The sequence below is a fragment of the Macrosteles quadrilineatus genome, unplaced genomic scaffold (genome assembly GCF_028750875.1).
Source record: "Macrosteles quadrilineatus isolate MER2022 unplaced genomic scaffold, UCM_ALF_1.0 Scaffold_5__1_contigs__length_97177068, whole genome shotgun sequence".
Taxonomy (NCBI): domain Eukaryota; kingdom Metazoa; phylum Arthropoda; class Insecta; order Hemiptera; family Cicadellidae; genus Macrosteles; species Macrosteles quadrilineatus.
The window spans coordinates 28,537,014-28,549,022 of NW_026542598.1; the positions used below are offsets into that span (position 1 = coordinate 28,537,014).

The 12,009-nt window shown below is 33.0% G+C and overlaps 1 protein-coding gene across 1 annotated transcript in view; it reads right to left on the reverse strand.

Moving 5' to 3' along the window:
• Window positions 1-12,009, reverse strand: part of LOC128994251 (F-box only protein 22-like) — a 32,120-nt gene that overhangs the window by 5,389 nt on the left and 14,722 nt on the right. The window contains exons 2-5 of the mRNA XM_054418661.1: window positions 6,763-6,869; window positions 5,891-6,060; window positions 4,880-4,975; window positions 2,083-2,180 (exon numbers count right to left, since the gene is read on the reverse strand). Of these exons, the coding sequence (XP_054274636.1) occupies window positions 2,083-2,180; window positions 4,880-4,975; window positions 5,891-6,060; window positions 6,763-6,869 (471 nt within the window). The remainder of the gene's footprint in view (window positions 1-2,082; window positions 2,181-4,879; window positions 4,976-5,890; window positions 6,061-6,762; window positions 6,870-12,009) is intronic.

The following is a 12,009-nucleotide window of genomic DNA, read 5'->3' on the forward strand; positions in this document are numbered from 1 at the left end:
TGAAAAAGTGGCAAATACATCATCAATGTCAAGGTCTCATATCAACTGGGACAGTACAAAAAGTCTATTTTTGGCAAGAATAAATGTTTATATTCCATAGCCTAATGAACCACCAATGAATAAACATATTGTATACTCATATTAATTAATGGTAAAAAATGGTTTTCTTAGGCCTACTGAAGCAGTTTTTAACGTTACATTTTTCACGTTATATTTGCCGATAGTTACTTATGATTAACTTTAAACTGGTAAAAAACCATAATTATTACAATTAAAATTATGTACAGGGTGTTTTTAAAAGAATGCCAGGATTGCAAACGGTCGTTGCTCGGGGACTATTCAAGATAATTAAACGATTTAAACGTCAAATTGAAGGGAAAAGAATAAAGTTTTTTTCTCATTCTTTCATACAATTCAGAATATTTAATAAAATTCAGACTTTCATCAATCTTATATGAGCGTAAAACTGGCAAAGTCTGTACGCTTAGGGCGATCGGCGGGTTTATCTGATGTCTTAACTGAATCTTTTTCGGCACAAATACTCTATATCTTTTATAAATAATATCATGAAGTGACTAATTTAGGTTTGTTCAACTGAACACTTTGTTGGGCAATCGATTTTCTCCGGCTTCTGATGCAGAATCGTCGGATTTCTTCGATATGTCATCGCTTGTTTTTAGCCGGGGCCAGGTGAATGTCTTTTCAAAACACTTCGGGGCCACAAAACTCATTAAACCAGCATCAAGTTTCTTTATCATCAAGTAGATTTAAATTTAGTTCAATTTAGCAATGGATATAAAACTCCACAAACTACAGATTACATTCTGTGCCTTCTGTTGCGTCGTAAACGTCGTACTGGCGACTGGAATCAGGCGTATTAGCCACAATAGCAGGCCTATCACCCCGCACCTGTTTTACGCATGCCAAGGTCAAAGTTTCCTCCCTTGCTACAGGGGAAACAAAACTTAGTTATTTTTAGCTTCAATTTGACATATAAAACGTTTAGTTAACTTGAATATTATCCAAGCAATTACCATTTAAAATCCCGACATTAACGCAAATTACATACAAATTAACTAAACTAAAAATCAAAGCTAAAACATCAATTCAATCCACAGTCGAGGGTTGATTAGGAATTACATTGTCATCACGTCATCGTGTCGTCTGTCTAGTGTCTACACTCTACTGTACAGTTCCGCCATTGCTTGCTACACGAACACAGACAAATACTAAAACATTGACCATGGCAAATTCCTTAAAAATATGAGTTTTTACACGGAATCCATATAAGAATTGTGAGTAATATTTCAGAACTGGTATAGAATCAAGAAATTCTCATATCGGCCTATCCCTATTTAAAATACAATAAATATTTGACCAGGACGTAATTCAATCCATAACTTTGAGTTTTGAGACAGAGTTTTGCTTTGTTCCAGCGATGCGTAGATCGACACTGCTGCTAACCTGCTACACGCTTATTACGATGTTATTATAGAGCTGGTGGCGATTCGGCGACCGGCGTACACAGGGTAACCTAAATTCTACGCTACGAAGTATTAATTAACATATTGCTAGGTGTATGTCCTAATTTTCTACTTTTACCTCGTGCGGGTTGAATATTTAACAGGTACTACAACTAACAAGAAGAAAATAACAGAGGTGAATATATATGTGTGTATTTCTCAATAAAAACTAAAAATTATTATATAGAAAGTAATGATTTTAGGAAAAAGCATTTAGCTTGGATTAAATAAATATATAGGATGGAGAGGACACAGCCAACTCACCTGATGAAAGGTTGCAGACGAGTCAAAGAATACATAAAACACACACATAATAATACTTGATATTTCGCCTCTTTCAGAGGTTTCTTCAGAAGTAGGCCTAGATGGCAGTTACAAGAACAACCTTGTTCTTGTAACTGCATGTAACTGCCATCTAGGCCTACTTCTGAAGAAGCCTCAAGAACTATCAAGTATTATGTGTTCTTTGACTCGTCTGCAACCTTTCATCAGGTGAGTTAGCTGTGTCCTCTCCATCCTATATATTTATTTTATATAGAAAGTAGAAATTCTAACTTACCTTCAAAGAGGATATAAGACTGTATGTTTTTATTTCTACATTTTCTGGGCATTTCAACAAAAGAACCGAAGGCAACTGCGTAAATGAGTAAAGTTCAGCTGAAACAAAAATCTGGTTTGAAACGAACACAATTTTTGTTACTTAAGTAAAAACAAATTATTCAAAAATAATTATTTCAACATAAACCAAAGTAAAATTTATGCAAAAAAATGTACACGTTGTAAGTTAGTGGGAACAGAAAGTCAGAAGAATTGTTAGCTTTGTTGTTAAGTGTAGCAATATGTAATAAGTTTTATAGGACGAGGCCATACATTTTTTGTTGCTGACATAGTTGATGGGGGTTGATGGGAAATGTTTATTCGAGTGCAGCAAAGGCAGTTTGCACTCGTTGTTACACATTATATTTTTCCAACAGTTAATATAAATAATGAATCTGGATTGTCACAGCATTTCACAGTGAAGTAGTTGTAAGCCTACTGGTGCTTTATACTTTACTTTGAAATGGCGATCATATGGTAACTTAAGACCTCTGGCACTTAAGTCGATTCTCATCTATGAGCACTAATTAGTTAACTTGTAATTAAGTTAAAGAATTGTATTAAAGAACGTAAAAAAAGATATAGAAAAATTATAAAGCTTAAGAAAAAAAATCATTTTAACAATAAAATTAGGAACTCGACCAATGTTAACAAAACTGTTTGGCAGATTGTGAACTCTGAAACTAAAAGTAAAAAAGATAAGGTGCATAATAATGTTATACTAATGCAGAATGGTGCCGAAATAGAGGACCCATATGCTGTTTCAAATATATTAAACAATAATTTTGCTGATATGGTGGAACATCATGTTTTACCAAATCTGAATAAAACCCAAACTAGTTCTGAAAATTTTGCTTCAAACACTAAGTTTAAGTGCAAAACAATTGATGAACCAATTTTAATATCCATAATAGACCAATTAAAACCTAAATGGTCATCAGGTTATGATGAAATTCCGATTAGAATAATAAAAGAATCTAAATCTGTTTTATTAAAGCCACTTTTACACGTCATTAATACTTCACTTATAACAGGTGTTTATCCTGATAAGCTGAAAATTTCAAAAATTATCCCGGTATATAAAAAAGGAGACAAAAAAGATCCAAATAACTATCGACCATTGGCAATTCAACCAGCTCTTTCAAAATTATTTGAAAAATGCTTTCTTTTTCAGCTAGTGGATTATTTTGAAATTAATAACTTATTAGATAAAGAGCAGCATGGTTATAGAAAAAACAAATCCACCACTACAGCACTTATATCTTATATTGAAAATGTGTTGGAAAAGTTGGATGAGGACAACAAAGTTATTGGTGCCTTTTTGGATATGTCCAAGGCATTTGACAGCGTGCACCATTTAAAGTTACTAAATAAACTTAAAATGTATGGAATTGGTGGCAAAGAGTTAAGCTGGATTGAATCTTATCTGGAGGGACGCCAACAGTTTGTTAACATTGTTCATTTAAGTGGGAATAAAATGTACCATATTAAATCTGAGGTTAGGACAGTAAAATACTCAGTGCCACAAGGATCAGTGTTGGGCCCATTCTTGTTCTTGTGCTACTTGGGAGGGATGCCAAAACATTTATTTGAACATGTAGAAAATAATACTCTGTGCTTGTATGCAGATGACATAAGTATGTCGATTTATGATAAGAATATGGAGCTTCTTATAAATAAAACTCATGATTCACTCACAATAATTAAAGATTACTTGAATGAAAAAAATCTTTTACTAAATGAAAATAAAACAACGTTCATTGAGTTTGAATCTAAAAAATCTAGAAAAGAACTGTTTAACAATTTTGTTTATGAAACTAAATTTTTAGGCCTCACCTTAAATAGCACACTTAATTGGACCTCACATGTTGACAACTTATGTAATAAAATCAGTTCAAGTATTTTTGCTATTAGACGCTTATATCCATTATGCAACAGAGAAATCTTAAGAAAGGTTTACTTTGCTACTATTCACTCACATATTTCTTACGGTATAGAAATTTATGGTGGAACAAGTAAATTCAATTTAAACAAAATTTTACATTTACAAAAAGAAGCCATTAGGTGTATCCTTAATCTCGATATAAACGAATCCTGTAAAAATCATTTTAAAGAATTAGAGTTCTTTACCGTTTTCAGTCTCTATATTTATAAGACGATAATGTATGTTAAAAATCATGAATCAGAACTTCAAAGACAGAAAGACGTACATAATTATAACACTAGAAACAAACTAAACTTCATAACTAAAAAACATAAAAAAGAAAAATTTAAGGAAAGTCCTAATTATATTGGAATCAAATTCATGCATTCCCTCCCCAGCAGTATTAGAAACGAAAGTAGCGTAAATAAATTCAAAAATAAACTTAAGGGGTTTTTAATTTATAGTGAATTTTATAGTTTAGAAAGTTTTGAACAATGTAACAAAAAAACTGTATGACTAAGCAAGTAGGGAAGTAAGTGAAATCATGTGAAGTAGTTTTAGGTTGATGACACATTCATGTACACTTGTTGTATGTATTGAATAAAGATTGATTGATTGATTGATTGATTGATTAATTCGCTATCAGTCTTTGGATCACTTGTCAGTCTCTGTTTTTTTTACAGAGTTTTAATTTAATTAGGCAATCTGGCATGGCTTATGTAGCAAAGCAATTTAATAAAGATCAGGGTATTGTCCCTAGGGGTGTAACATTCTCTGGTGTTGACTGACATTTTATTCATTGATTTTTGTGAGGTTATGAGGATGGAATACTTACGCTTATACGGCGTCTTTGAAAATGAAGGACCCAACTTTAACATTCCAGTTCGTGGTCCCATTAGTCTACAATCACATATCATTAATCTTTGTTTACCTGAAAATAACAACGATTAAGATTGCTTGTAAAACTCTTCAGTTTTTCAGATTTCATATTTGACTACATAAAAGGGCAATATCGTTGACCTATACAAAGGAACTAGAAAGACCAAACATTGTGAAACAACCACTACATAATACCCCCGCTGCAGCAAAACTGCAGACTAAGCGAATTTCTATTTACCTGGTTGGATTTTACTAAAATATTCCCTTAATATTAATGGGCAGATTTATTTTCTACTAAAACTATTTTAAGTTTAGGAAGTTCCTAGGTTTGCTTCTATCAGGAAGGTAAATAATGTGTTTTTTTTTTTTTTTACATTTTGATAGATTAGTATGAAATAGCCTAAACAAAAAGTTGCTAAATGTGGGAAAAACTAATTTTTACCCCGGGCATAAAACGCTCAATTAACCTCAATAAAACCCTGTTCCCATAGTCCAATCAAGCTGGTTTGCGAACTATAGGCTGTAGGGTAGGCTATAAAAATATATAGATATGAATTTGAGTGGACAGTGTTTTTGGCCTCTGGGATATCAAAATGTAAAATTAAATCGGTCCTGGGTAGTAGTAGCTGGGTAAATCAAACTACGGTGGTAGTAGCTTATTCCTTAGATAGGAAATTCACTAAAATTGGGCTAATATTTTTTTACACGTGCATCTTTTTATGGATAAACAACATAAAAAGTAACTCAACTAATGGTAATTAACTCAATGGAAATCCCCAAAATCTATTAAAAAGCTTTTTAATTTATATAGCCTACAATCTAAAATACGTACAAAACAAAAATCATCAAAAATCTACAATCCAGTAATATACATGAGTAATTTATTTTAAAAGCAGCAATCAAAGTTATGTAATACACATTTTAACATACTAATAAGTTAAATCAATCAATCCATCAGACTACTTACAGACTGTGCATTTAGGTTTCAAATACTCTTTTTTCACTACATTCTGAAATATCACTAGGTGAGGTAGAATCGGTGTGTTTGGTAAAGGCATCGGATCTTTTTGACCATGTTTGTAAGAAATTACAATTGGTTTCTTCTCTACAAGATTGTCAACGGCCTTCCTCCACTCCCTGAAAACAGTAGAACCAATGTCGTGTGTACTATTTTAGTGCAAGCAGTTTTAAGTTCATTGGAAACTTCTAAATTATAGGTTCAAACTCTAATGAGGTACCATTTACAGTATGTTGTTTCTGAAGCTGGTAGTATAGCCTACTTTTCAGTACAAACCGCTATTGTTAGGAACAAGTAAGTACAAAGGACCAATGGACTGGTAAAATAAACTTGAATTTGCTTGTTTGTCCCGAAGTGCTTTATAAGTAAAATTGTAACAATCACTTTTATTTATTTTTATCAGAAGAATTCCAGTGAACCCATTTTTGAATTACCAAATTGTTCGGACTGGACAAAAAGACAGTAAAATTGCATGGAAAAATTCAAAATAATGATTTTTATTACTATAAACGGCTATATTCTGCTTAGAGCACAACAACCATAAAAGTAAACTTATGTAAGGCCGTTAATGAAAGTATCCTCAGCCGTACCGGTAGTCTATTGTCAGTTATTCCAAATTTCCTGATTCCATACAGCCTATACTGAATTTCTGTTATCCCTCCATTCTGTTAAACCTAGTTATCTTGGATCTAGGCCTATTTAATATACAAAATTTAAAACGTCTATATCCCTGCAATATCATAAACTATAAATTTTTTTTAATAAATAAGGGTAGACCTATTTTTTAAACTCAGAGTCAGAAATGTTTAAGGTATGCTTACCTACAAACTAATCTTGCACGGTAAAGGTCATTGGGCTTGGTCAGGTACGATAGGATCTGTTTCAAAAGCCCATATTCCTTTGTGATAAATTCTCCAAAACTGGGATCCTGTAAATCAAGTATGAACGTCAGACAGGAACAGTTTTAACTTTTTAAAACAGTTTCAATCTTTTTAGGCCCTACTTGCAACCCACAGAGCATTTCCTGGGTAAAGTACCTACACAGCTTATCTAAAATAGGGAAGCTGGCAGGAAAACAATCAATATTTAACTTATTCACTCACACATCAAACCATTCTCAATCATCTTATTCATGGAAGCTGTCTGTCTTAAGTAACTTAACCGAAAGACTAGATAAGTTACAATACCATTAGTCCAATCTAAGTTAATGTCCCATTAAATCTTAAAATTAAAATTAAATCTCTGCAAACCACTTTTTATCAGACTAAACATCTGCACAATCGTAAATTTATACATCTACACCGTTCTTACATATACACAAAAGCTAATTTAAATGAGTTTTCCACCAGGCAGGACTACCATTCACACTTCACACAAAGAAAAAGAACAGCTGGACATACCCCATCACAGACTGGCAATCACAAATTGAGTGAAATTTTATAACAAGCTGTCTGAGCCTCCCTAGGCAGCCAGCTTTTTTCTTTCCACTTTCAAATCCAACATTTTTAATTGGCTCGTGAACACGATAACTTAAGAGTCTGTGGTACCTAGGGCCTTGGTTCGAACTGACGGTGGCGCGCTGGGCCGAGTTGATCCAAACTACGTAGGTCATTTTGGTTAAAAGCAGGACGTTGTTTTTCCAGTTTTAGACAGAACGTTGTTCCCGCGCTTGGGTGACAGGTGTGTGAGTTGGGTCCTAGGTCGGCGGCCGAGGGTGTTTACCCCTGTGATCGACCGAGCAAAACTTTCACTTCTAGACCCCAAACCCCGGGTGCTCGTTACCTACCAGCTACAGCCAACAGTCGTTGTGTTTCGACAACTCGATCCCACAGATAGAGCACACGAAGGTAGAAGACATCAAAATATTAATATTGATGTTGATGACACATACGGAAATCGGTAAAATGAAGTATCGGTATAGTTTTTTAAACACAAACTAAGCACTTTCTGTAACCCAATTGAATATCATTTTATTTTAATTTTGTACGAGGTGTTAGCCCGTCCTACGTACGGGAGTAGTCGGTTAAAACTGTGTATAATTCAGAACAGCTAGCTTACACGTATAAAGACAAATTTTATTGCAGCCTACAGTAGAAAGAGTAATTATCAAAGTGAGAAGTGTATAGGCCTAGTCAACGATATCATCTTCCATCGCCTACCTGCCTCTTCCATAATCAATATCACCACTACCTATACAATTTCTCATACTATACACAATTTCCAGTAGGTCTGAATAGAAACTCCATAAAATAAAACGAAAACATCCAATAACATTCACAGTACACATAATACAACGTTGGTGTCCTGATATCATTAAACGAATCGTCCACACATATCATTTATATCAATTTCACTGCATCAATTGCTAAAAAAATAAGTGTAAATAAAGTAAAGTAAAAACAACAACATATAGTTTGTTTTGTAAACATCTGAGTCAAAAATAAAATAATATTCATTTAAAAAAAGAATCACATGTTGAAGGAATTTAAAAAGTTAACACTCTAGTAAAGCTAGTGACGTAATTAATTGTCTATGTTGATTATCCACCGTTATCAGTTCTAATATCCTTGATAATTAAACCACCCTCATTGAATCAATGCACATCGTAATTCCCCATATTCATTTATTTAAACTATAAAATATTCAGTTGAAATAAAAGTGATATTTTGCATACTTCAGCGCCACCAAACGTAAACACAACTAAACAAACACACGCCAAACAAATTTTTAGATTTCATAAAAAGATGGTTAATCTAATTGCAGTATCCTAGGTCAATGATGACGTTGTGTTCAATCTATGTCATTCATCTGTATATCTTTGCATAAAACCCGTCTGAGGTTGTGGTGGTAATTTAAAACCGTGATTTGTGATGATTCTTGATCTCCTTTTTTATGACATCAATATTTCCAGGCCTGATCCAAACAAAGTTTAAGCATTCAAAAACATTAATTGTAAACATAAAGCTACCAAGATGAATTAAAACATGTAAAAATTGTGATTTTCCTACCCTTTCCTCAAAAGGTTGAGCAGTAAAATAATTTGCATATCCCTTTTTTTAAGACTCGTGTACAGACCCTCGACTTGTATACATCGATGGTGTTACTTATCTCGGTGGTCTACTAATCTTACTTATTTTTTATAATCAATGACAAAATCAGAGTAAAGCAAATTATATTATACCAAAAGTTAGTTTAGAATCTTAGCGTCGGCTGCTAGACTTTTTAAAAATTATAACTTAATCTATAAACAAACTGGGACCCTAAACTAAAATTATGGCTTCGACATTCCCTAGTTCTCAAAATTATCTGTCTTTCAACACAAAAATCATGAAAATCCGTCGAGTGGTTGATTCAGAATCGTGAAATAAAAAACCCCTGTTACGTTTTAATATTATAGATAGATGTAAATGACACAATACTTTCTCTACTGCAGAAAACACACAGACTCGCTGAATTTCAATTTACTGAAAAAGCAAAAACCTACATACCTACATATTAGTGTTTAATGTACGTCTTTTGTTATTCAAGCTTATGCGTATTTCCGAATATGGAAATTTCCGTTATCATCGATTGCAAGGAAAATCCAAATGTTCATAAAAAAATTACGTGAACATCAAGAAGGGAATTTCAGCTTAAAAAATAATATATACAGTTTAACTAAATCTGGTATGTCAACCATTGAACACTGCATTTTCCATATTAACATTATTTAGACGAGTTTAAAACTTTTTAATAGGCCATAAGGGGAAAAAAAACTACTTTCAAACGGACATAATGTGTATTCAAAATCAATTTTATACGCAAAAATTATACAGTAAGACATCAATTAAATTTAATAAGCAATAAGGTGCAGCACTAACGATAACTAAGCTATAAATAGTGATGTGTTTGTACGTAAAAATGATTCTTACTGCTACCACCGGTTCTGAGGAAAAGTACAAGTCAGTACCAAAAACCAACGTTTACAGTTGAGAAAAGAACTATAGTACTTACGACTAATTCAAACTGTCCTTGTAATCAAACTTTATTATAGGTGTCATCCCGTTGGCAAATATATAAATAAATAAATACACAGGCCAAAAAACATTGATACATTAACAACGTAAGGCTTTAAAAATTCATGTTAGTTTGTTCAAAAAATCTTTCACTTGATGTGGTATCAGTGCCAAAGTTATTAATCTCCCTGGGTTTTTTTTTTTTTAAGTTTTCGAAAATCAAAGTTATTTCCCATTAATAGCATTATTTGTAAGTAACTTTTAATGTTAACATAATAATGACTGTTTGAAGAAACCACCTTTATCCAAACAAAGGTGTCTTATTTAAAAGATTACGTAATCTCTAAACGATGATCGGTATATCTAGCAAACATTCGGAGGAAATGTGACTAAAAACGCACAAATCTGGGGTTTTGGACGTTTGTAGTTTTACTTCCTAAGTAGGAAGGCTATGTATTTTAGGGAAAAGTACCGATATCGTTATCGAAATGTGGTTGTGAATAATTAGGCCTGCGTAGGGCCTACCCAAGAGATGGGCTATGGACCATGATTTGCGGTATGTTCCAGCGATTGCAGCACAACTTTGATGGAAGATCAAGCCCGAACTAATAAAGATTTCAAAAAAATAAAAACACTTTGCAAAACTACAGATCAGGACCATTCTTTTGACACTTCCATCATCAAAATCGGTCCAAAAATGAGGGAGGAGTTCTGTTCACAAAAATCGGCTTAGCGTATTATACAGGGTGAGTCTTCTATTAAGCTGTCCTAAACAGATTACAGACGAATTGCTTGACATACAGAGATGAAACAAAACTTTCCCCCACTAATTCATACCCAAGGATATTTTTACGTTGTTCCTTGGGTATGAATTAGTGGGGAAAAGTTTTGTTTCATCTCTGTATTTCAAGCCGTACGTCTGTAATCTGTTCAGGACAGCTTAGAAGACTCACCCTGTATATATAGAAGATAGATAGAATATATATATAGATAGATTGGAAGAAATTTGACAAAAATCTAACAAAATTGTGTTTTTTGATAGTTCGTTATTTTGTTTTCAAAGAAGCGAGGCCATGTTTATATAGCCATAGATAAAACATAAGTATGCTTTATCTATGATATAGCCAAAGACACTCTCATCAGTCTTAAATACAGACAAATGCTTTGAACGTTGATCGGTAGGCCTACACTAGTTTTCTAGGAGTAGGCTGCGTAAAATGACATTTTGGCGTCACAGACAGAATGACAGAATGTACAGACAGAGGTCCAATCCAAGATTTTAACCAAAGTGTTACACCTCTTAGAAATGGGCAGGTTTCCTCATTGCCAAGTAGGTACTGAGTAACTGGCGGCTATTGTCAGTCGGGTGCGAGGGATGTGCCGCGCGGCGGACCGAGCCTAACAATAAACAGATGCCAGATGTGACAGCAATCCATGAGTTGTAGGCTATTAGCCCAGTCAATAAAGGGAAAAAATAGCGCTTTGTCGGAAGTAATTAGTGAAAGGCTGATTTTTTCATGGATGTTAAATAAATAAATAAATAAATATATCTTTATTGTCACATAAACGTTTTACAGATTACATAGCATAAGCTACAAAAACAGGTGACATTGTCAATATAATCATATATCATAATAAGTACCTAAAATACTAAAAAATAAACAATGATTCTTACAAATAATTATTTGGGTTATTTTATAAAACATAATATTTGCTAATTTAAAAAATTACCATCATTCAAAAATTCGTCAATACTATAATATATTTTGTTTACAAGAAATGAGGCAAGGCTGCTTTTAAAAGACGTTTTGTTTATTAAATCTTTATATTTTGGTTGCAGTTTATTAAACAATTTCTTTCCCATATATTTTGGTGTTTTTTCTATTAATTTTAATCGGTGAATCGGAAACTGAAAATTCTTTTTGAAACGGGTGTTATATGGATGGTCAAAATTCTCCGCACATAAGTTTTCAAAATTTGACTGTACCATTAATAAGGATTTAAAAATGATTAAACTTGGTACAGTCATTATATTAAGTTCTTTAAAAATTGGTCTACATGATTGTTTTCGTT